General features: G+C 40.6%; 1 protein-coding gene across 4 annotated transcripts in view; it reads right to left on the bottom strand.

Moving 5' to 3' along the window:
* Nucleotides 1–26,534, bottom strand: part of LOC125882280 (cadherin-7-like) — a 269,395-nt gene that overhangs the window by 82,947 nt on the left and 159,914 nt on the right. For all 4 annotated transcript variants that reach the window (XM_049566066.1, XM_049566064.1, XM_049566067.1 and 1 more), the window contains one exon: nt 9,101–9,220. In XM_049566066.1, coding sequence (XP_049422023.1) covers nt 9,101–9,220 — 120 coding nt within the window. The remainder of the gene's footprint in view (nt 1–9,100; nt 9,221–26,534) is intronic.

The raw sequence follows: 26,534 nt of genomic DNA, 5'->3' as shown, positions 1-26,534 counted from the left end.
TGCCTCATGTTAATACTGAGAAATGTATTCAGTTCATTGAATTAACAGTAAAAAGTGGTTAAAGTAATTATTAAGAAGCTGTGTTACAAAGTATATGCATAAAAATGTGTGTTTATATGTACTTATTTAAATTTAAGAGTATATTTTATTTGTGTGAACAATACAGTAACCCTGTTTTTGGCCTTTATAGGCCGGGTCTTTTCTTTTCCTTTCCCTTGTATGGATTCCTGTGTTGATCTGCGAGACATCTTCTTCTACTGGGGATTCTTCCTGTGTCTGTAAAGGTAGAATGGGACCTCAGTGGTCATGGCGAGCCAACCCAAAAGACAGAGACTGGGATTTATACAGAGACTGTGATTTATTTAAAAAAGACTGATTTATTGAGAACTGTGGTTGATGTCTCATGTCTGAAGAGCTGAAAGGTTAAAATTGTTTTTTATTTATTTTTCTACAACTTCATTTTCATTCAATACAATACAACACACTTAAAAAACTTACCTTTGATGTGTGTGAGGTTCTTTACTCAGTCACTCAATGCATTTTGCTAATGCACCCTTTCTCTTGTAGCGACCTAAACTTCTGACTACTGGTCCACAAGGTAATTGATACACTGATGAAATAAATATCTGTATCTCCCAGTCTTTTACCATTAGCAGTTAGAGCTGAGGCAGGTTACAACTGGAACTGAGATGTGGTGCGTTTTACTGCTCATGAATTTACCTACTGTACAAGCAGATTTTGTGTCGTTGTCACTGACGTTACTACAAACCTTTCTAAATTCTTATGTGATGGAAAATCTGGAAAAGTAAAATGGTGTCAAGATGCAAACAAATACATGTGAGCGACTGTCACTCTACAGATCTAAGAATGTGATGATAGAGGCTTTATGCACACTGACAGCTCGATACAAACATAGAACGTAAGCAGACTGACATTTGACGACATCTCTGCCTCATGTCTCATCCACCATGCTGGTTGTTTCCCAGTGGACAGATGGCATGTAGCAGAAGTTGACACTGGTTAGTGTCACAGGGTACTGTAGGAGAACACAGGCCACTTACAGTAAGCAATCATAACCCATTAAAGCTTTTGAAATATCAACCTTGGGGTTTAAAGAATCCACTTAGCTTAATGAAAAACACGTCAGCAAGTGAGGCTGTGAAAGTGTGAGCTCTGGTCATTGAGCTGAATGGCTCTAAGAAAAACATGATATGAGAGTAATGGGGACTTTATGGGGCAGACATGCTGTTTGAACATCACTTAAGTAAATGTCTACTCTCGCTCTAATTGGTATTGGTGTCATGAAGTCTCACTCCAGGCTTGTCGATGGGTTCAAGTGTTCTCACAAACTTTGTTAAAGATCACTGAAGAGCCAGAGGCAAGTGGTCAAGTTTCTGTCAGTCCCTGTTTTAGAAATTACTGCTTAGACACAACATGATAAATGAGGAGCCTTTTTACTTCTTCACGGGGATCATTTTAATTTATCTTGAAAGAAGAAGTAGCAGGAAGTGAGAAAAGTTTCATTTGGACATTAAATCATATCTGATACTTTGTCAAAGGAGTGTGTCCATGTTCCCTCAGCCGTATGTTCCCTTAACCCTACATTCCCTTGACTGTTCCCTTGGCCCATGTCCCCTCAGCCCTATGTTCCCTCATCTATGTCCTCTCAACCTTATGTTCCCTTAGCGCTTAGTTCCCTCAACCTTATGTTCCATTGACTGTTCCATCTACCACATGTCCCCTCAGCCCTATGTTCCCTCATCTCTTTGTCCTCTCAACCTTATGGTCTCTCAGCCCTTGGTTCCCACAACTCTGTGTTCCCTTAGCCCTTACTTCCCTCAACCCTATGTTCCCTCTGCCCTTTGTTCCGTCAGTCCTATGTTCCCTCAACTCTGTGTTCCCTTAGCTCTTTGTTCACCTTAACCCCATGTCCCCTCAGCCCTAAGTTCCCTAAACCCTATGTTCCCTCATTTCTGTCTTCTCAACCTTATGTTCCCTCAACCCAATCTTCCCTCAGCCCTTTGTTCCATCAGTCCTATGTTCCCTCAACCCTTTCTTCCCTCAACCCTATGTTCCCTCAAACCTTTGTCCCCCCAGCCCTATGGTCCCTATACCCTATGTTCCCTGACCTCTGTCCTCCCAACCTTATGCTCCTTCAGCCCTTTGTTCCCATAACTCTCTGTTCCCTCTGCCCTTTGTTCCCTCACCCCTATGTTTTCTCTGCCCTTTGTTCCCTCAGCTGTACCTTCTTTAAACCCTATGTTTCCTTTGTGTTATGTTCCCTCAACCCTTTGTTCCCTAAACCCTATGTTCCCTCAACCCCATGGTCTCTCAGATCAGTACCTCTGCCAATGAGGTAATGTTTCACCCCTTTAATAATAATAATAACACTGGCAACCCTAAACTTGTTATTGAAGGGCCAGCTGTGGGAACATGGGGCTGAGGAAACAAATGGCTAGGGGGAAGATAGGGCCTAATTTGGGATGGAAATGAGTTGACAAGGGAACATGGGACCTTATTTGGTACTGGAAAAAAAACATAGGGCCTAATTTGACATGGGGAAAAAAATCAAAAGGCTAAGGGAACACAGGGCCAAATTTCAGTGAAAAAAATCATAGGCACTGAGGGAACATAGGGCCTAATTTAGGATGGAGAATAATCATTGGTGCGGAGGGAACATAGGGCTGAGGGAATATAAGGCCTAATTTGGGTGAAAGAAATCATAGGTGTTAAGGGAACAAAGGGCTGACCCCTTTGTGGGAGCTGTGATTTTTTAATATATGTCAAATGGACAAATAAAGTTTAAATATAGCAAAGAAAGGTGCTTCAGAGTTGGAGTTGATGACACAACAGGATCTTTTTACAGGAAACCAGCAGAGCATTTTTTAGTAGCATAAATTTTTATTTCCCCAAGGTAGTTCTTCTTGAAAGGTAACTAAATTAAGATGAAGACGAAGCTAACCGTGCGAACACTTCCTAATATTTCTCTCAATTACAGTTGTGCCTCATACTTTTTCAGGAGGCAATATAGGTGGGGAAAAAGATCTAAAAAGAAATCTATCAAAGAATCTTCCACAAACCAACAGAGAATTCCAGACAGTAACAATGCTGCTAAGGAAGCCTGCAGGATTTCCCCCTCGACACACAAGTTACTGTTCTATAAGCTGTGTTTTTACACCAGGTTGTTATTAAGGTTACTCTTGTCAAACAACATGTCTTCGTGCCTCCCTGCCTTGAGTCCCACATGGAGTCACACCTGTCTGACAGGCATCCATGCTTCTCAATTCTGACACCAATATTGCATCTCATAACCATGAGATCCAATCACCTTCTACGTGGACAGAAAGAGAGCCAAGTATAATCAGTCGTGGTCAGGCAGAGATGGGCAGCAGAGAGGCGAGGTGCTGGCAGGGGCCCAAGGGCTGTGTCTGTGTACACATTTAGGTGTGTATGTGTGTGTGCCTCTTGTTTGACAGGTTAATAAACCAGCCGCTGTCCTACAGAAAGAGCACCAATGTGGGATTTATCTGTGAGCTTCAAGTTTTACGCTTTGAGCACCTTTCCATTCGTAAACCGGAAAAAAAAAAAAAAAAAAACACTTGGAAGACACCTTTTTTAGCCATACATTGGCAGCAAGTTGGGGCTCAATGTCTTGCTCAAGGACAGTTCGACATTTGGAGACAGGAATCAAACCACCAACCCTGAAATTAATGGCCGTTCAACACCCTCTACTGCCTGAGATACAGCCTCCTCATCAGCCTGTGCAGCTTCGGGAAATGGCAGCAAGAAGGTAATAATTTTACCAATTTGTATAGTAAACTGATAAAGTAATGAGAGACGAAGAATATCAAATCTAGCTTTGGTTTATGTTTTTGCACTTCACTTTTAAGTGCCAACTGTCAGGGAAAGATGTCCGTACCCAGAGGTATTTAATTTGTGTGAAGACAGTGACAGTTTCTTATCAGGGGAAATTAGATGCTCCAGTGTTTAAATAAGACAGCCTCAGAGGAAAATTTAACAGGTCATCTGCTCAAAGTTTTGAGGAAATGTGGTTTCACTTCTGTAAAGCAGGTATAATCAGTATTTCTATATTAACAATGCGAAGCCACTTTCCTACTGGACTGAAAACACACCAACACCTGCTAACATCTGGCTTTGGTCTTGACTGGGAAAGGTTACAATATGCATTCACTCCTAAGTCAAATGACTCTGCAGGAGTTGTGGGTATTTAACAGCTCTAGCTCCGATTGGCTCTGATGGAAATACAACACCTGTGTGGATGCACTAATTTTAGCCCCTTTGCCGCCCCTTTGCACAATGCAATGATAATCAGCCACAAAATACCACCTTTGTCCGTCCAAGCAGCGCTCAAACATTGTTCAAAATTTAGTTGACACTGAGTTTGAGAGAGAGACTGAGTTAGTAAGAGAAATAAAAAAGAAGTAACCACCATAATATTTTCACTTGCCTCTATGCCGTTTTTTACTGTTTACTAACCTGTTTTCCAGCTGTCAAAACGTCAAACATGACACACCAGGAACAAACAAAACACGGAAAGGCATACTCATCTGCATGGCATGTACATGGCTCTGGTCTACTGACAATAGGAATATCACCTTTTTGTAATGGGTTTTCCCATGTTTACAAAACCCAATTGCATGCCATAATTTTGGTGGAAAAAGTATTATAATATGTAAAATACTTGTATGTAAAAAATAAAGTCAGCTTTATTGTTTTGGTTCCCTCTCGTCAATGTCATTTCCAAATTCAACAGGCAGCTGTTAAGTGGAAAAGCACCCAAAGAAAACCTCACTGAACACGAACAGTCCAGCACTGAACAGCCAACAGACAAAGTTAGCAGCTAGCTGGTGAATATAGTGGAGCATTTAGCAGCCACAGAGAGAGGTACTTCCCACAGGAGCTGGTGGAGACCAAAACAGAGCTAAAAGTAAAATAAATTCCATACCTGACCAGAAACGTTATAATATATTCAGGTCTTAGCGAAAAAGCTTGAGCAAACCTATTCAATGCTACCTGCTCAGCACCAAACAGTCGACAAAGTTGGCAACTCGCTGGTGAAAATGAAGCATTTAGCAGCTCTAGATCAAGAATCCAAATCATCTGTGTCCCCATGTAACCAAAAATAAATAAATAAATGAAACATAAATGCAGGTTTGAGGAACAAGAGAGTTAGCATATCTCATATTTAGTCTAATTGCTAGCTAGCTTGTCCTTTCAGGGTATCAAACACGAAGATGACACGAACACGAACACATTTGAGCAAATACAATGGATATGTGGGTTCAAGGAAATGGGACATTGTGGCAATTAGTGAATACTGAATTTGACAACAGATGACATGCTCCCAGCAACATATCAACCATGTTGATTGAAAATGAGCAGGTAATTTCATCCAAAAGTCTTGGAAATGTTCTGAAAAGTTTGTTTCAGTTTATTAAAAAGACAAAAGAATATATTACTTTAAGCATATGTACACCTCTCTGAAATATCTAAATGTCTACATGATATGTGTAAAATAGCCATCTGTACTCATATGGTCTGTTTTAGGCAACATTTGGACCAAACCAGCCAATTTACCAGCTATTTTTTGGCTTAAATTCTATTTGTAAAAAGGACCAGATTTACCAGCATTAATGGACGTCAGGTGCCTGATCAGCAGCTCAACTAATTGCAGAAAGGAAGTGAGAAAAACATGGAAGCACAAGTAATTCACAAGTGCCAAACCAAACTCATCTGAAGGAAGGTGATCACAGCTTGTTAACACATTAATTATCTCACAGAAGTTTTAGCTTCTAAGCAGCCATGAGGAATCACTTAAAATCAAAGATTTACAGTCTCAGAGGAGTCCCACGGGAAGCGTCAGAGCTTAAAGAGTATCCACAAGGAACTTTTTCATTTAGGGTGTGTAAAACATGTAAATGTTCGCCCCCAAAACATGGAAACACGGAAATGTTCCCTAATGAAAGCTTCAGCGGGAGGCTTCATTAGTCCAAGGTCTCCAGAAAGTGAAAAACAACATAGAGATTCTGAGATACTGCAGAGACTTCAGAGCCAAGTGTGCTAAAATCTTTATGCTGAAAACATCTTTTCCTCCTCAGACACCACGTCCATTATGCCATCACAGTATGAAGTCATTTCCTTTCTTGTGATATACATTCATTTTTCCTGAATGCTCCACTTTCTTCCGGTGGTTAGGCTTATTGAATGTTTACTGTGAACCTTACAGGTCACCGCGGAGCTGTTGTTCTCGAACATCCCTCATATTTCTGTGTCTGCCTGAGTGTGAAAAATAACCGACATAAATCCCTGCATTGCAGTAGCTTTCACCAGTTCATGAATTAGAACTACATCCATAAAAACCCGGCATGTGTTGCTCTCGAAGCAGAGGATGAAGCCTGATATTATGGGATGGCCCATATTTTTCTGTTTTCTTGCAAGAGTGCTTTGCATGAAGTAGCCGAGCCTCGGCAGGGCAGTGGCTAATGAGCCAGCTATGAAGATGTAGCGAGGACTGCCGCTGCACTTCTCAGGATGAAACGCCCCACAAGTCAACAAACTACCTCACATCTTATCTTGTGGTTTATTTCAGCCTTTTTTTTCAGGCTTTTTTTTTGGTTCTGTTTTCTGATTGCTGTTATCTTTATTGCATCAGGTGAAGATACTTAATTTTTTGGGGATTGTCAGCTGCATTCTTTTAAACTCTGCTTTAATTTGTTCATGGCAAAATAAAGGTGTCAGTGGTGTTTTCACTGTCAGCATTAAGTCAGGTGTATTTTCCAGCTCAGTGGTGGGATGCAATTACATACATGTACACAAATATTGAACTTAAGTACAACTGTCAGGTACTTGAGTATACATTTTATGTAACTACATTTAATGTCATAAATCTAGTTCTACCGAGCAAACATTGGTGGGTGCCACAAAATGGTCCCAGCTGGACGCCAAAAACTGCAATGCGGTTTGAGGGCGACTGCCAGACGGTGACATTTCCGCATCCAATAATGGTCTATTTAGACTCTGTCTAACAAACCAGGAAATGTTGATCATATTATTGCACTGAAAAAAAGTACATGCATGTAGCTTTGTTTTTTATAACTACAACATTTTATCAACAATGTATATGTTTAGTTGTGAAATGGTTGTGATCAGCTGGCTACACTGTGAAGTCCACTCCACACCCAAAGGCTAGTATCACTAGACGCCCACTTCTTAAGAATAAAAAACACGTTTATGCCATTTATGTAAATCTACATGTAAATTATATTCCTGTTGTCTCATAGTTTTAAGCCTGTAGTGTTTATAAGGTTCGAGAGTATTTATCCAAGCTGTCTTTGATCGCACATGGGAGAAGTTTTCCTTCAGGGTGCTTTACCACAAAGTCAAGATTAGTCATGATTAGTACAAAGAGTGACAAAGTCCACACAGATAGATAACTGTGGTGGATAAATGGAAAGAGCACAAAGCTTTCACACAGGAGGCTGTGTCTGAGTCCAGTGTAAGTCAACGTTAGTTCATAAATTGGTCATATTAACATTGTATTTCAACATTACTTGGATGCTCAGGAAGGACGGGTCCATGTCATTGGTTCGACAGCCCATTGGTTCGACATCCCATTAGTCCAACTGTCCGCGGTGCTGAACGACTCGTGGTGGGTGTATGGTGCGCCATGACCGGCTTGAGGCGGAGCAGGCTCACGGCTTATGTGTTTGTCGCTTTATTTTTCATTTTAACCCACACCGTGATCTTTTCCTGACCCTAACCAAGTGGTTTTTGTGCCTAAACCTAACCAGACCTTAACCACAGGGCATCATGATGATTTCGGAACGGACTTCGGAACAATGAGTTTAATATGGTCGGAACAATGGGATGTCGAACCAATGGGCTGTCGAACCAATGGGCAGTTCCTGGAAGGACGCCAAGCTGACAGCCAGGTGATGTCATGGCTGTCAGCACAACTTTGATTTTGAAACTAGTTTTGAACCATAACAAGATGTCGTGACTGTACGCTCAAACAACGCTCAAACAATGTCTCAATGTTTGCAGGGTGGATTCCAAACTGGTCGAAACATGGGGTCAGGATACCTCCTTAGTCATTAGTTCAAGGTGCACTCAGTTTAATATATTCAGCGTCATACTTGCATTTGGTCATGTTGTCAGACTACTTTGTTGTTTCTGTAAAGTAGTTGTCTCAATTTACAGCACAAAACGGCACTTCCAGATCAAAGTGCTATGTCATAAATTCACTGTACTTCAAAATAAAGTGTGTGGTTTTTTTTGTTTTTTTTTTTTACAAACTTCACACTTTCAGGAGTTGCTTTTGGTCCATTTAAAATGGACCCCCAACCCACTTTTGGTCTGCGACCCACCAGTTGGGAACCACTGATTCCAAACACTTCCATATAAACAGTCTCATGCACAGCCAAGTAGTGCGCCTGCGGTGTCTATGTGGAAGTGTTTCAAATAGTAAGGTTCTGGCGGAAATGAATGTTTTAAAAGCACTGACCATATATCGCATAAGTGAGCCTTTTACTATACTGCACTAGTTGTTTAATAAAGTGAGAATTGGCAAAAGGATGTTTAACTCATGACTTTAACTCATCAAGAATTTTCACTGTCCTTTGAATGCTTAGATTCTTTGTTCACTGGGATCATACAAAAATACAAACAAATCAAAGTTTTCTTCCCAAACTCAACATAAAATTTCGTGAGTAAATTACATACAAATGATCATTTTGGCGGTGCTAAATAAGCAAAAATCGAAATTAAATTTTAGAAAAATATCATCCTTGGTTATTATCTATAAAGAGTTTTCCACTGAAAAGCTCAGCTAATCTGCCAGCTGTCATCTTTGTCATCCAACTAACATTTTCATCCAAATATTGCTAAATTCTGATTGGTTCACAGAAGTAAATGAAATCACTTTTCCCCAAAGAAGCCACGCCTACATCAAACTAGTGAGTAGAAGAAGACAGAAACACAAACAAATAATCAAAAAATAACCAAAAAGGTCCAGCTTTGGCAGATAATTGTGTTTGTGCAGGATAAATCACCACCGTTTTGTCTGACACGTTGTACCTACCTGTCTTGGGCTCCACTGAGAAGTACGGCTGTCCATGGATGATGCTGTACACCACCCTGGCACTGTTCCCATATGTTGGGTCATCTGCATCTGTGGCTGCCACTTGCACTACCATGGTTCCTGTGGGCAGACAACCCTTCATTAGTTTCCAAGACAGCATCCAGAAGCCAAGTCAAACAGAGCTAAATGTGGAAACAGTCATCATATCAACAGAGCGTGTGACCAATTCCACTTGAAAGAGGGAAAAAAAAGGGAGAAAGCAGTGAAAATGTGACTTCTGAGGCGGTAAATAATCTCATTAGTCATTAGTCATTACACTGTCTGCCTTTGTTTGGGCTGCTGTTTACTTTAGTTTTGTTTTGAGTTTCATTTTTAAACAAAATGCCTGAGTTTAAAGCCGTTCCTCACATCAGCAGCACCAAGAGATCTGACATGTGCTGTGTACTGGCTCTCGGCCTCAAACGCTGCTAAACAAATAATACTTTTGGTTGTTGCCATCATTTGCAGGGATGCTGCAGCAGGATTAAAGTGTAACTCTGAGCCTTTGGAGATCATTTCGCTGCCATTGTTTCCATTTCCCTCCTGCAGATCAGTCAGCAGCATCTTTTCCGGTAACTTCAATCTGTTGATTCTAATTCAGCAGCCAAATGGCTTCTGCAACCAATCTGTGCTCTGTTAAACAGGCACTTCACCCCCACCAAAAAATACATTATCATGCATCTCATATCATACTGATCCCAAAGCTGCTAACTTTTTCAGAAGAGCCAAAGAGTTTGAACTCGTCCTCCAGGAGGACAATGCATCTTTGTGCTGCACTAATTAGGGCTCAATAAAACTCTGTAGATTAAAGAATTTTATGACACAAAGATCTGGAAAAAGGCACAGTTGGGAAAATGTGTTTTCCCTCCTTTATTCCCTTTTTTACTTTTCTCTTACTATTTTATTTTCCAGTTAAAATCTTTGTTAACATGCACAGATGGTGACTCATCCAGTTACTGATTTTAGGGTCCACAAACTGCTTCTGCAGAAGATGTTGATCTGTGGAGAGGAAAATGTAACTATGATAAAAGAAATAAAATCTGAAGGCAAGAGCCAGGATGGCAGTTTTGTTGCACAAACATCTAAAGTGTTTGTTTATTTAGGATGCCATGTCAGATTCTGGTGCAAGTACACTGTGCGAAGCAGATCTTCTGGTTTAATGACGTATTGCACTTGGGTGGATGAACTGCAGCGAATTTAAACATGACAAAGACAGTTATCTACCCAAGAGAAAGATATACTGAGCCTGGAATCCACACAGTGTAACGCATTAAAGAGAATCCCTTAAATTACCACAAACTAAACCTTAGTTTACCCCTGAAAACATACACATTGATTCAGACCCTAATTGTGGATAAAGGTAATTTGCATGGTGGCCAGACTTCCCTCACTTTCTGCACTAATTTAAGAAGGCGTAAACCAAACCACTTAAAAACACTTTAATTTAAAGGGCCCCGAATTGACGAACTAATTTACACATTAATTTGAAAAACTTGACAATCTCCTAATCTCCTATTTTAAGTTATTAACATACATGAGAGACATACATGGCAAAAATCCCTGGATTTCACTGGACTTCTGCACTTCTTCTTGGTTCTGTGTTTAGGCTTCAGAAAATCTAGCTTGTGACAGGAAACTCTGGCCAATCACAGGCCATTTCAGAAAGATGGCGTTCCTATTGGTTGTTTTCCAAATGCAAATATGCATATGTGTTACTTTGTGAAAGAATGATTCAATGGCAGAGGATCCTGCAGAGACAGTTGCTATTCCAGTACTGGCAACAGCTGCCTACACTGCAAAGTAGCCCAAAAAAAGTCAATATCAGCAAAATGTTTCAGAGCTGGAGAGAAAATGTTTTTTAGCCTTCTGCTAACTGGAGCTGAAGGCTCACAGCTGCGGCTTCAAGTTCAGGTTTATGTAGCTAATTTTAGCTAGTCTGAATTTAGTTAGTCTAGTTAGTGAGTCTCGAATCGCAGTGCTTCCACCGCCTCACTCCTCAACGCAAGGAGAGTGGGCAGCAGCTCCAGAGATAGACCCCCAGTCAGTGGCTACAGCAACCTAAATCCGCACAGTGCAAACTCCAGCCCTGGGGGACCAGAGAGCCCTGACTCCCCGTCAGATCAGCAAACTTTCTGTTGCTGCCATTACACAGGTTAGACACATGCTGCTGACCACCAGCTTGCTGTGACACCAACGCTGGGGGGGTTTGTGCTGGGTGAATTTGAGCCGCTACAGGCACCAAACGAAGCTCCAGAGCAGCTGCCTGCGCTCTTCCTAGCAAAGCAGTCCACAACGGCAGAGAGTGAGGAAGAGGGACCATGGGGTCTTGTCTCATTTATAGTCTGATAAACAGAGAGCAACAGCTGGGGTGGAGGGGCTGAAGGAATGCGCTGCATGCAGCTGTACAGTGAAATAAGATGAAGTGAATCAATGTGTGGGAATCACTGGGTTACTGTACAAAGTGTGGTCATCTGGTGGGAGGGGCTTAGGACAGAGAGAGACGAGCTGCAGGAGGAGGATGTATTTACAAACTCTGCCATTTCTTTTCCTCTCTTGATTTCTGCCTATGCCAGCTTTAATTTGAAAAGCTCTAAATTAATAAATTAAGTGTATTTCACTGAGTGATTTTGGCTGTTAAAGAAAATAATTTATTAATAAACACAGGTCTAACTTAAAAGTACAAATTCATATGTGAAGCAGTATTATATAATGCACATCAGTAAGCCACAGTGTTAAGTTAACAACAGTAAGGTCTGATTGACAGGGAAGGAATCTTACTACAGTGTATACTGAATTTTTTATTTTCTGTTAGATTGTAATTCAGTAAAGAAATGATTGCCATATCCTGTTATTCTCAGGGAGAAAAAAACCCTGACATTATGCAGCAGAGCACTGCAGATAAGGTTAGAAAACCCATGATATAAAGCCTGATTTTGTTTTAGTGCCCTGTAGTGCCCCCGAATCCCCAAACTTCCTCCCAGCTTACAAGAAGGAAATTTGTTTTCAAACTCTACTGTGAACTCTGCTGACAACTGACAACTGTTGTTTCTGCGTGCAGTACAGTATTGTCCTCTCCCACTCTTCCTCCGAGGCAGAGAAGAAGACATCAGACATGACTCCTTATGAATTTCTTTATAAACACACCGACTGAATGCGGCTGACGTGACTTGAGCTGACAGCCGTGGCTTGGAAGGTAAAGCTGGAGAAGCGTTTGAAGATTTCACAGAGGAAACATAATCAGCAACAATCATCGCCAATCAATTTCAATAGGTCGGCCATAATGCTGTGAACGAGCCTCGCTGGCTCCAACTGGGGTCATTTTATGGTTACAGATTTTTTAATGTCAAATAACTGATATCCTTCTAATGATAGGGAGGAAAAGACATTTAATTGTTAGATAATCACAATCAACCATTAAAGTTGAGGCTATTGTTTGCTGTTAGACTGTGCGTCAGTGTTGGTCTTAAAGCTGACGCCTACTCCTCACGTTGCTGCGGTGAAATCACCAACAATACTTGAAACAACCTTGGAAAAAACACATGCTGATCATATGAATAGAAGCTTGAGTATTTCACTTTAATGGCGAGCTTCAGCCCATACTGTCGCATGTGACACAAAGTGCCAGCTTACAAGTTGGTGATATTTTACTTTGAAGAAAACATCCTAATAAAAATCTCACTTTCTCACGTGAGATGTATTTTACAGGCTTTTTACAGAATGAAAGTGATCATGGAAATTGAAGATTAGAGTCCTCCATTCTGGCCGTAAAACAGAATTAACAGGCTCTGGCCCTGGATGTGAACAATATAATAGAAAAAAAAGCTTGGAGAAGCTGGAGAAGTTATCACCAGGCTGGTTGTAGAAGGACACCTAGATTATATCATCACCTCTTAGTCATGACAGGTTATATTACAGGTAGTTTAGAACACCAAGGTCAAAGGATGACTGTATGAAAGAGAGCTCGGCCGACGTCTAAATCTCTATTACAGGTTGATAGTTAAAATCACTTCACAGAGTGCTCTGCAGACGAGGCTGTAAATTAACATTCAATATGGACTCGGGTAGAGCTCTTAAAGCTTTATTTCCTACAGGTTGTCCAACAAACATCCTGTTCTAACAGTATTGTCAGGAATAAAAGGTAATCCCAGCAGGGTGAGCTGGATGTCAAAAAAACACCCAGAGATTTGAATTGATTCTTTCTGCTCCACAAGGCTGTCATCTACTACTCAATTTGCCCTGTCTGTGTCCCTTCAATATTTGTCCATCTTCATTGACGTGATGGATTTGATCTTCGCTTTTTTTTTTTTTCCTTATTTATTCCCCCACAGCTGTGCACAAAACAGGTTTCCTAATCAATTCCGCATCTTGGGTGAGCAACTGTCATCTGCCAGTAATGAAAATAAATGTGGCGTGCTTAAATCCGAATGGGTCGACAGGTATTCTTCAGCCACTTGCATATACAGGCCGCATCTGACTGTCAAGAGCAATATGCATTTCTGAGCGCACGCTCACAATGCAGATACGAGGACTGTGACCGGGAATGTAACAAACTGTGTGTGTTTTGAAACAAAGAGTCATCTCTTGTGTGTAGCAATACAAGCCAGTGACTACAGAAGAGCAAATCTGAGAACTGTGACACTTCAACACTAAATTGCAACAAACATACACTCAAAAAATCATTATCATAAATATTAAAACATTTCATCGAAGCCAAGTAATTTTGCAATGACTATTCAAAGTGGCCACCGTTGATTAAGTTGATTATATTGGTGCACATTCACACCTGCTCCCCATCGCTTCAGGTAAGATTAATGCTTAGAGTTCAATTCACTTTTATTTGCAGTTGCCAAGAGAAAACAAATGACAGCGCTTCTATGGACAGAAACTATCTGCTGTTTTCAGTCTGTCTACAGGTATCAGACACTTAAATGTAACACTCTTTAAAGCTTCTCAAGATCATTTTTTACCAAATTTGAGACAGATTTTTGGACAAGTTTGTTTGTTTATTAAGATCCCCATTAGCTTTTGCAGTGCAGCAGCTAATCTCCCTGGGATCTACAGTTACATAGCAACAATACAAGACATACATACAGACTACACAACACAATACACTATGTAACACATCATAATGCACATCCACTGTAAAAGAAGCACTAACAGTTGACATAGTTTACATAAAACACACACACACACACACACACACACACACACACACACTAATAATCTAACAAAGAAATATCATCATATAACATATAATACAACAGAATGGCCATGAAACACTTGCACACTAAAGAATACTGTTAATTAGTAAAGTTTATCATCAAGGAATGTTCTTTTAGCATTTTATAGAAAACCACATATATTGTTTTGTTGTGTAATATGATTCAGAAATGAATTCCATTCTTGCATTGCTCGGCATATTACTGTATGTTGGACGGATGTGGTTTTGGATTTTGGTGAAGTAAGACAACCTTCAACAGCGTGCCTTGTTAAATAGCTGTGTGTATCTGTACTAAAGGAGATTTTGTAAAAAATAAAAGGAGCCTTTGTTGTAATGACATTCCTAATGAAAACCATCAGTGAGTACAGCAATCTATTTTTCACTTTAAACCAAGAGAGCATTTCATTCATGCATTTTGTCAAAAGACAAGAGCAAGTATGTCAAATGTTCTTTTGTCTCCGTTCTTATTTTGGTCTCCACTTTTACTTCGTCTTTGTCCATAATTTATTGTGTATGTTGTTTTGTGGGCCACACGGTGGTGTAGTGGTTAGCACTGTCCCAGGGTGGGGAGCCCTTCTGTGCGGAGTTTGCATGTTCTCCCCGTGTCAGCGTGGGTTTCCTCCCACAGTCCAAAGACATGCAGGTTATTTGGTGACTCTAAATTGCACATAGGTGTGAATGTGAGTGTGAATGGTTGTCTGTCTCTATGTGTCAGCCCTGTGATAGTCTGGTGACCTGTCCAGGGTGTACCCCGCCTCTCACCCAATGTCAGCTGGGATAGGCTCCATTTCCCCCATGACCCTCAAGAGGATAAGCGGTTACGGATATGAATGAATGAATGTTGTATTGTTTCTTACATGCACTTCCTGTTTTAATTCTTACAGGTTCCTAGCCATGGCCTAATTGTAACCCCTCTCCCTGCTTAGGCTGTATGTATCTGTATCTGTATCTACTTTGTATTTTACATATGACGCAATATTTTATGCATCTGTCCCTGTTAAATACCATAAAGTTCAAATAAAAGTCTTGTCCCAAATTAAATGCCCAGTACCTTTTATTAGCCCGCTGTGGATGCATCATTTTAAAAATAAAGGCATGTCTCAATGAGACCCCTGGGGCCTCATGTACAAAGGGTGCGTACGCACAAAAACGTGGCGTGCGTCCTTTTCCACGGCAAAGTTCAGATGTATCAAGAGTGAAATGACCGTGGAAATGTGCGGTGCCTCATGCCAACTTCATGGCTGGCGTACGCACGTTTCTCCAGCTGTTGATCCTTTGGCGACACTTAGAGGTGATGCTGGGAAACTGTTATAATAAATAAAATGTGAAAACAATTAGTCCTCAGAGTGATGTGCACATCAGAGACACATTAACAATTAACACTGATGAACAGTTAACACACCCATGTGTTTGCAATTAGATGAGTGGATATAAAAGCTTGCGCAAAGTGGTGACAAAAATACCGTTAACAACAACGGCTGTTTTAGCAGTATTTGCTGCATTGGTTCCTGAGGGCAATCCTCCTGGAACTGTGCGCAGAGCTGCGGCCGACCTTGGAGCGCGACACAGTGAGGAGCCATGCGCTGCCTGTATCCATACAGGTGCTGACCACACCGGGACTCCTAGCAACACGGGCATTCCAGAGGGAGCTGGCCGACCGATCGGGACTGTGCCAGTCGACCTTGAGCCGAGTCGTGCCAGCTGTGTGGGACGGAATTATCCGCATGTCAGCAGGTATATCAAATTCCCATATGCAGCTGAACAGGCCAACATTAAAGCGCAATTTGCAGCGAGAGCCGGTTTTCCTAATGTTACCGGAGTTATCGACTGCACACACATTATAAAAGCGCCGTCACAGGATGAATTTGTTTTTGTTTCGATCAATGTACAGATCATATGTGATGCGCAAATTCAATTAACCAACATTGTGGCGAGGTGGCCTGGTTCAACGCACGCTTCATCAATAAACCCATGCGTAAAGTGTGACATTTCTTAATCAGTCACACCGTTTCCCCGGTGCACTTCTGCATTCATTTACAACAGTAGTATGTGACTCCTGTAAGTGGTGTATAAAATTAACAAATGAAAACTGTAAATCCAGTTCACATAATTATTTGTCTGCTTTCAGTTGACCCCGGGCGACTCTCTGTTCAAACGGAGTGAGCTCCTCCTCTCCTGTCCCCCCACCTGTTTTGGCCACACTTTCTGCTTCACGTCCACCTTAATGTCGGACCACTTCTTTTTTAATTCTGCGTGTGTACGCTTTTCTGTCCCCACAGCACTGATAGCCTCACACACACTCTCCCACTCACTCCTCTTGCGTTTTGTATTGATGCCAGAGGACAGTGTGCCAAAAAGTACATCTTTGCGCGCCTCCACTTCAGTGAGTAGCGTTTCCAATTCGCATTCTGTGAAGATTTTCTTTTTTCCCCCGTCTTATTCATTATTTTGTTTTAATTTTCTGATCGTGCAGAGAGGGGAATCTCAGGTGCAGGGTTCATTTGAATATGATTTGCATATTTAAATAGGGGCGTGGACAGGGAGGGGTTGGGTACTCCAACATGTGTGCTCAATTCCACGTTGATTGGCATGTACAAAAAAAATGTACTTGGATTCATGCGTATGCACTGCTTCATACATCTGGATATTTTTGTGCGTACGACGTTTTCTGGATTTAAGCGGACGCCATGTTTTAGTAGGAAATCCACGCAAGTCTTTGTACATGAGGCCCCTGGTCTTTTTATAGAAGTTCTCTAGATGTATAAAACCAGACTATTGACTACCTACTTGAGCTAATATCAGTCAGCTGTTTAGAGCTTGCAAATAAATAATAATGTTTAACATCTGTCAATATGGAGATGCTACACATCGTTAGCTCGGTTGATTTCATTTTACTGAAACAATGAGCACCAGAGAAGACTGTAAAGGACCGACCATACTCGGGCGTACTATAAGCGGAGCGGACTCTGCGAGGAATGTCCTTCGGGCTTCCATAGTCTAGTGCACTTCCGCGTTGTAGTTTCCTGTAAAAATGTCCGTGAAACACACTACATTACCCACAATTCTTGCGCGTCAATGTGAAAAATACATGCCGAGCAGTCAATGGTGCGCGGAGCGGAGTCCGCACGGTCGTAAAATCTGAGCTTTGCATGCACAGGGCTTGCAGACGTCCGCTTTTGGTCCGGGCGGACCTCCGCGGAGTCCGCTCCGCGTATGTTCCGCCCGAGTATGTTCGGGCCTTAAGTCATTCAGATTTACTGGCATGATGAAAAAACAAGTGGTGACTCCCTTTTTTCTGAAGCTGTCATGAAGTCAGACTATGTGTCTATTTCTTGATTACCCAGTAAGTTACTCATATTCCTTTAGTCCGTAAGGATCCACTGATCAAAAGTGTTTTCCATAAAAATGAAGCTGAGTTACTAAGATTGTTCTAACAGGATAAAGTGGTGTTGTGTCTGTATGCTGGGGTGCTGTGAAACAAGTGTCACAATATAACATATAATTGATGTGTTGTTCGAATAGGGTTCTTATTTTTATAGAAGTATTAATCATAGTGGTTCAAATAAACAATATGATCGTATTTCTCGATCTTCGTTGAGCAACAGTTTTGTGTAAAAGGAATTCAAGGCCTGTCCCTAATATAAGCCTGTTGAGTTCAGTGATTCAAGCAAATAATAGCCCAGGTCTACTAACTGAAGTTTTACATTATACAAGTAAATAAATAAATAAGTATAGAGTAAAAACACATTATCGTGTTCAATAGTAGGTTTAAAGATTTGTACCATCAGAAATGTGGACTTTCATGCAGATGGATGAAAGATGAATAAATGAAATTAGACATATTTGTAATATTTGCATCAATTAATCCCTCACAATTTCAAATATAAGACTTAAATAAAAAAACTTTAAGGCTTATATTAATAAAAATGTAATTTAAGATACTGTAAGTACCCTGAGTTATCCATGTGTGTTTTAACAATCAAGGTACACTGAGTGTCTACTTTATTAGGCACCAGGAATGTGCGCTATTAGTCGTCTGGTTGATTAAATGTTGCCACTCTAGCTAGTCGGCACCAGAAATACTAGTTGGTTAAACTTCTTATGAAAATTATTATAATTTTTATGTGATTGTAATTGAAAATGCCGTTGTAATAATCAAGCACGTTTCCTGAGGATTTATTTTCCTAAATTTTATTCTTTTAAAAATGTTATTTGTTCAATTTTAGTTAGTGACTTCCTTTTAACAATAATGCAGGGAGCAAAGTACCACACATTTCAGCTGCATTTAAAATATGTCACTGAGAAATGTGATTAATGATTTCAAATGGCTCTTATAATATATACAATATTGTCTGGACAATGTTAACCTTATATATTTAATTGCACTTTATTTCGACTGTGTGAGTGCTGTCTTACTTTTTGACTATTTGACTACTTAAAATTAGTCTGTATAAAAGTTAGAGAAATTTATTGTTAGGAACATCCCCATTGGGCACAACTGTTCTGCCATAAAGTCCACTATGATGTTGTAATGTTCAATTAATGTTTTGGCATTGGGCCATAGGTAGTAAATGTGTTGAACTGGACTGTATTATATTCAGGGGTGTTTCTAATATTCTGCCCTCCTCATGTATGTTAACAGTAGGGAAACACTTTTAAAACATATCTCAAAATAATGAAGTCCAGGACAGCCAGTGATGGAAGAAGTATTCAGATCATTTATGCAAGTTAAAGTCCTAATACCACACTATGAAAATACACTGCAAGTGGAAGTCCTGTATTCAAAACCTTACTTACGTGAAAGTATCTGTAAGCCAAATGCACTTAAAATAAGCACAACCTTTAACTTCTACAGCAGTAAAATGCCACATATACATGAATGCAGCGGTAATATCAATCCTAAAACATCATATGTCATATTAAAACACTGACTGAGAACATTTTAATGCACAATATCACCTTTACTTTCTTACTCTAACTCTATTACGTACTGTTGGGCAGTTTAATCTTCAGCGATGCATCATATCATGTAAGATCATTGTGTATTTGTAGCATTGCTGTCCTGTGAGAACCATGTACCTCTAAAAAGTGTTCATAGTGTCAGAAGGCTAGTGTCAGACATGTTTTCAGCTGTGTGACGATGCATTTTCCAGCTGATCCAAGAGGGTTTTTCCAGAGTTTATTCAGCTTAAGAAGGGGGAGAATTGTCTAAACACAAAAAGGAACACTTCATCCCTCAGTTTGTCACAAACATTCAAAATCATCACAATTGGAAATACATGGTTTTTACTGGAAAGGAGAGACATATAAAAAACTGTAATCTCAGAAGTAAAGCTGTCAGACAAATAAAGTGAAGTAAAATTACAATATTTACATCTGAGATGTGGTGAAGCACAAGCATTAAGTTGTATACACTGTAAAGTATCTTTAATTTATACTTAAGTGAAGTGCCTGAGTAAATGTACTTAACTGCAACGCAACTTTTGACTGTGACCTCAGTAATAAACATTTAATCAAACTGACACCTTTCCAACAATGTCACCAAAAACTGAACATTAGTTTTGTAAAGACAGTGTTATTGCATTACTGTTGTATTTAACTGCAATCGATTTGTACAGGTGTTCCTAATAAAGTGGACATTGACTGTACATTTTCAAACCCACAGTGCAAAGAGGAATCAACATGATGAATAAAAATAATTTGTATCAACTTTCCCCAAACCGGTTCTCCTTCTTCACTCCCAGAATTAAATGACCGTCCCATCCTTGATCTCCGCTCTCATGAATTAGACAGGAACAGTGACAGCTGGATATGGGACTGGTGAGTAGTAAATTCAAGAGCTGTGGCCTTGGGTTGACATTACATTCTCTATGCTTGTAATGAGCCCTCAAACTGCTCCTTTGGCCCATTGCTGTGCAGCGAGAGAGAGCCGAGGTTTGCGACTGTCACACCTCCGACTGTCCTCAAGCTCTCCTGTCTTTTATTTGACATCCCCGGCGTGATTAAGACAAAAGCCTTCAGAGATCCTCGGGCCATAAGGTCTCCATGTGTATGGACGAGCCCTGCCTCTAATTACTTTAATTAATTAAATTCATGATTTCCTCTAAATTGAACCCATTCATCAGCAGTGCAGAGCTGTGACCATTAATGATTTAAAGACATCTATAAAGGAATTATTGAGGACAAGAGGTGCATGGCCCTTCCCCGCTCTTTCCCACATTGATGATTGCTCTGAGCAGATATTTACAAAGAGAGGCGATGCATTATTCTCCTGTTGTTCTCTCAACTTGTGATGAAGACCTTCACAGGAACTGGCAGGGTAAAATAAAGTGGTGGGGGTGACCCTGTGTCTCGGCGCTTGTGGTGTGAACGCATTCCTCCTCTGTGGCTGATGTACCGAGTTGCTGTCTTATCTCGGGTTGGACACGAGACTCCAAGCCCTTGTACTCTAATCCTCTGGTTCCTTAAGCCTGAGCTCTGTACCCCCCGTTGACAGTCAGCTGTGTAATCCTTCAGAGATCTCCGTGCCTGTGCAGTAAGCAAAGCACTGCTTCCTTTGGAACGACTCCCACTGCCACTGTGCGCCTGCTGAAATTTTCAGTTCCACTTTGAAGGTTGTTAAAAAAGACATAAACACCTTTGTGTTCGCAAATTTCCATCTGTATGGTGCCACGCATGTTTGTGATATTTAGGTGTTGCCAATACACACAATGAGCTTCTCAGTTGCTGGTGTTCATTTGTGAGAGGAAGTGCAGTGTGTGTTCATTTACCAGGCTGGTAAATCCCTGAAATTTAAAGTGGCTATAATGAATAATTTCAAATTAACATGCATGTGAAAGGGTTCGTGCTTAGTGGTTAACCCACAGAAAATTATCCCCCGACACTGCAGTTTTCCCTCAGTGCTATGGAGCTTTGCAGCTTTCATTGTGTTGTTTATTTTTGGCCTGCAACTTTACTGTTCTGCTTCACTCTCACTGGTCTAAAAGGGTTTCTAGCTGCAGGCAGGCAGATGTTTTCAGTAAAAAAATAAAAACCTACTGTACACCCCCTGTCCAGCACCAAACTGCAGACAAAGAAAGTTTGTCTCTAACTGGTAAAGTTGTGTCAGTGTGAAAGATTTTCAACCTGGTTTTTCTTATTAAGGCAAACATTGGACTGGACCCGTACACTGATTTTACCACTAGGTGCTGCACTTGACTCCGCAGCTGCTCGCAATAGAACATAATGACATCATGTGCTAACAGAAAACTAGCGCCTGAGTGTCACGTCACATCGTGTCACATCGGAAATCTCCTTCCACACAGAATCCACTGAAGATATACTCCTGTTACGTCATGTAAACAAACAGCACACCTATTAGCTGTGAGCTCAAGATCAGACTTCGGATGTAACTACTTAAAGGATGGGTGAGTATTTTTCATCTCGATACGTTTGTATTTTTTAAACAGAAAAATACGTTTTATATTGTGATATTTACTGGATGTGACATACCCTAAAACTTCAATTAAATTAGACTTCAGATAACCTATCAATTATGAATCATTCATTTGATCTATTTCCTATAGACAGTGCATTGGAGAAAGAGTTACAGCAGCATACCAACACAACAGCACTTTATCTTGTTACAATACTCACAACTTGGATTAGTTTTTATGAAAAACCCTTTTGATTCTTTTAATCTGAGGACCCTTACGGATTAAAGGAATATGAATAATTTACAGGGTAATCGAGGAATGGACCGAAATTTGAAGTTACCAACAACCCTGTTTTATGCATTTGAAGAATTTTATTTTAGAAAAAAGAACTGCTTGGTAACCAGACCCGGCCTCTCATTGAGACAGACATTTATTTGTCAAATTGTGTAGCCACACCAGGCTTGTAAAAGGGACTGGGCAACAAATTGGGACTGGGCATTTGATTGAAGTTTTACGGTACATTATAGCCAATAGCAAATAGGTTGTTATTAGCCATGGTCATTTACCAGAAACTTTCACCTTTATCTTTATCTTTAAATCTTTATCATGTGAATAACTGCTCAATTCAACTACACAGATCAGGAGTTTCTCTTCCACTGCAGCACTTTCAAAACAAGTGGTAGAAATAAATAGAAACACAGCATCCACCACAAGTTCAGCTCAAAGAGGCGCACTTATAACACCACTTTCATCAGCTTCAAATCCAAATGTTGCCATATTGGTGCAGTTTTAGTTTCCTGGAGACTAACTCTGCCATGTCTCGTCTCGTCACCCCAAAAAACACATGAACTGTCCAGTAAACAAACACAACATATACGGCTTTTCCTCCTCCCACCTCTACTGATATTTCCGCTCGGCTTAGCAGAAAATTGCACGTGGCCCCTCAGACACTAGTGCCTCTGTTAGTCTGTTTATAAACAAGGATAATCTTATGTAAATCACGTTCTGATATTTCCTATTACTAATGCAATAGACCCTTTTAGGGCCGCCATCACAATGACTTCATTTGATTAGCTAGAGGCAAAACACGAGTCACCACCACAGGGCTGTAGGCTACACAGGAGTCTTAAAATGTTGTGTTGTTGTGTTGTTGGGCACCAGAATAGAAGGAGTTGTGGCTCAAAACTTAAATTTTATCACATACCAGCTGCCACTGCCCATCAACAAAAACAAAGACAACTACGGTTAAATGCGATGAGATAAAAGGACTGGATGGAGGCGATCATCAAAAATGCTCACATGTGCACTGCACACTTCATATCAGGTCAGGGAAAAGTATTTACTGTTGTAGGGATGAATAAGGTTATGTGTATTAAGGTTTATCGTGTTCAACTAATCAGAGAATGGGAAGGTATTTAGAGTAATTATGGATTTCCTTGTAATGTTAACTTTTTAGCATGTCAGCTAACATTAGCTTCGATAGCAAAACAAACCGGAGGAAACCATTCAAGTGTTGTTTTCCTTTGTAAATTGGCATAGTGATCAACCAGAAAGCTGGCCATCCCAACTTCAGCAGTCCTGTCAAATCATCTGTCCACTGAGTGAGATCATATGGGTCAGCCAGTCTGGTCCTGTTGGTTAGTGTTTACCTCTTCAAGTCTCGGAGAGTGAGTAACATGGTGCGTTCGTAAATTTAGTCTGATGCTCTACACTAAGATGAGAGCTCTGTTGGTCAAGGAAATGGAGCATTTTATTTCTACATTAATTAAGAAATGGTTAAGTTAATCACACATTCACTCCTCTCAGCGCTCTGCTGCTCCATCTACCCAGACAGAGTTCCCAGAGTGCAGTGCTCTGGTTAATCGAATGGTATATTTTGACAGTGCTCTGAATTTACAAACGGTCCAGTTTGTACCAGAGTGCACTCTGGCACTCGGAATAAGTATTTCTGAATGCATCACTTGCATCATCTTCCTCCATTGTCTATAACAAGCCATGAGAACTTGCTAGCTAGGGCTAGCTAATGTCTGTGGAGAATTGTTTTGCCTCCAGCTAAGCCCCACCCACCAAAAAACATCATCTTTACTAACAGTAAAAGGGTCTGTATAAGTTGGATTTAGAGCTGTGATGACATCAGCACAGGTTACTGATGTTGGCTCCTTTTTAATTTTCCAGAATGTGTCATTATGATTATGGTTCAACTGGTTTGCATCAAATCAAACCAGTTTAAACTTGTACACCAGACCGGACCAGCAAAACCGTAAACTGACCCAAATCTTCTGGCTGGTGAACATACAGAGTATTTATTAGCTAAAGAGTTAGATAATCCTCTCAGGAGTTGGTGTAGACCAAAAACAGAGCTAAAACAGAGTGAATATTGAACTTACATCCGTCAGTACAACTCAGAATGACAGCTTCATACTGTATCTGCTGGAAGTGTACATAGGCAAATGTTCCCTGAAAAGTTTGACACATCAACTTTAAAGGTGATAATTTATCCGTGCTGTTTTCACAGATTGTTTCCGCAGCTGCAAGGGATAAAAAAAATTCTGTTACTGCAGGTTTAAAGAGGAACTTAACACCCGCTTTAACTTAAACAGCCCCCTTAAAAAAAGCATTCAAATCCAGACACGATCACTAACACTTTCACTTGCAGTTCTGACATTTCCGTCATCCAACTCAAATATTATCTGTCACACGCTCTCAATCTCTCCTTTTAAATTACAGTGAGAGTTTAATACAGGTTTATACTGTAAATACTGGATAAAACCAAAAACTGTTTGGCAACATCACAGATTTTGGGCATGAGTGCATAATGACTTCATTTTCTCCAGGAAAAGGCAAAACGACCTGCCATTATTGTTTCCTATAGACTTGTACCACAATATGTTGACACTATAGTAAAGAGACAGCTTATCAACTCAGATTCAGGAAAAAGTCTTGAACTGCTCTTTAAAGACATCCTCAGGCCTTTGCTGAATGATGCCTGTTGTCCCTTAACTTGCATATCTGAACAAAGTTATGCTGATTGTGTAAACGGACTAATCTACATCTACTTCTAATCTTTTCAGCACTGAGAGAGGACTGATTGCTCGCTCCCATTCCGATAGTGAATAATTATTATTCAGACTGCAGATTGAAGTGCCTGATGAATTATTTTTGTTTGTGTGCAGGTTCGGTGTCAAATATCTGGCATTATTTACTTTCCTCTCAGAGAATGTATTGTGTCACTGCATTTGACTGAATTTTAATAAATGTCTACTATCATTAGTGAACAGGAACACCTCAAAAGAAAATGTATATAATTTGTCAGTAATCACAGGGTTTAAATTTGTATAAATCAAATCTATTGCAACCTAACCACATATCACCTTTTTCTGACAGCTGACACTTAAGTTCATTCCTGCCTGCACCCCATCACTCATAGCTCACTTGTGATTAGACCACAGCTCCCAGCATGCCTGGGAGCCCCTCGAGGACCCCTGGGAGGAGCTGGAGGAAGTTAAGGATATCTGTGCCGCTATGTTTAATGGATGGATAGAAGCGCATTTGTCCGGATCAGACATTTTTCTGCAGAGAGGTACCTGTAAGTAGCGGCTAGTGTGAACTCTGAGCCCAATTTGTGGAAAACATGCCCGTGGCCTTCAAGCCTGACTCAGACCTTAAGTTTGCTTGAGTCAGTTTTTAAACTTGCGTCACTCATCAACACTGCTAAGCCTAGAGGTCCGTGCTGGCATATGTGAGGTGATAAATATGTAAATGAAGGCATATCAGACTTCATTACAATGCACTGGCTTAAAAACACCATGAAATAGCATTTCAGCAGCAATTCATGCTCAGCACCACCCATTCCTTGTTGACCAAAATGTCAAGTTTAAGAAGCATAAATGAGAAACTGTAAAAAAATTCATACTATAACATAAAAAAACAAAAATTACCTAAACCGGCATTGTTCAAATTATATTTCAAGTGCTTTGTTAAGTTGCCTATAAAGAGCACATACACCATGGCTTATTAATATGGAGGTCACTCTCTCTGTTTCCCATACACCTGCTAAGTTGAAAAGCCTCAGGATGTTGTTGTGGCTCATTTGCATTTACTAGCATTTTGAGCTCGAGCGTGACCCACTCTAAACCTTAGAGGAAATCTTGACCATGCAGCAAGAAGCAGCAAGTTAAAGACAGAGTGTGATATGATGGCTTCCTCCAGGACTGCATTTAAAACAGACAGATAAAAGAAAAATATCTGCAGTAATAAATGCTAATGTGACCGAAATAAACTGCTGTGTCCTTACGACAGCTACAGCTGTGTAAACTTTGTAGCCATGCTTGCAGTTTGGCTCTCTAAGTGGCAATGACGGCTGGTTGGTGCAAAACTTTTTACCACATTTTGCCCAGACAGGAGCTGTGAGATGGACTGCCATGAAATTTTGTTCAGACATTCATGGTCCCAAGGGGATGAATCACAATGACTTAATGCCTCCTGGGCTGAAAAATGAAGCCAAAGACGAAGTGCCAAAAACTGCAGTTCCTCTAATGGCCACTTGAGGCTGGCTTCAGAAGCAAGTCAGTCCCCATAAACACACATGTTAATTGCCTAACCTTACAGCAGAACATATTTACAGCCTTTTTCAAATAACAGTTTTGGGGGGGTAGATGACATGCAGCAAAGGGCCACAGGCTGCATTCGAACCTGGGCCGCAGCGGCAACAGCCTTGTACGTGCCTGCTCTACCACTAAGCCACCGACGCCCCACAAGC

The sequence above is a fragment of the Epinephelus fuscoguttatus genome, linkage group LG21 (assembly GCF_011397635.1).
Source record: "Epinephelus fuscoguttatus linkage group LG21, E.fuscoguttatus.final_Chr_v1".
NCBI classification, from domain to species: domain Eukaryota; kingdom Metazoa; phylum Chordata; class Actinopteri; order Perciformes; family Serranidae; genus Epinephelus; species Epinephelus fuscoguttatus.
This window is presented reverse-complemented; position numbering and strand designations above follow the sequence as displayed.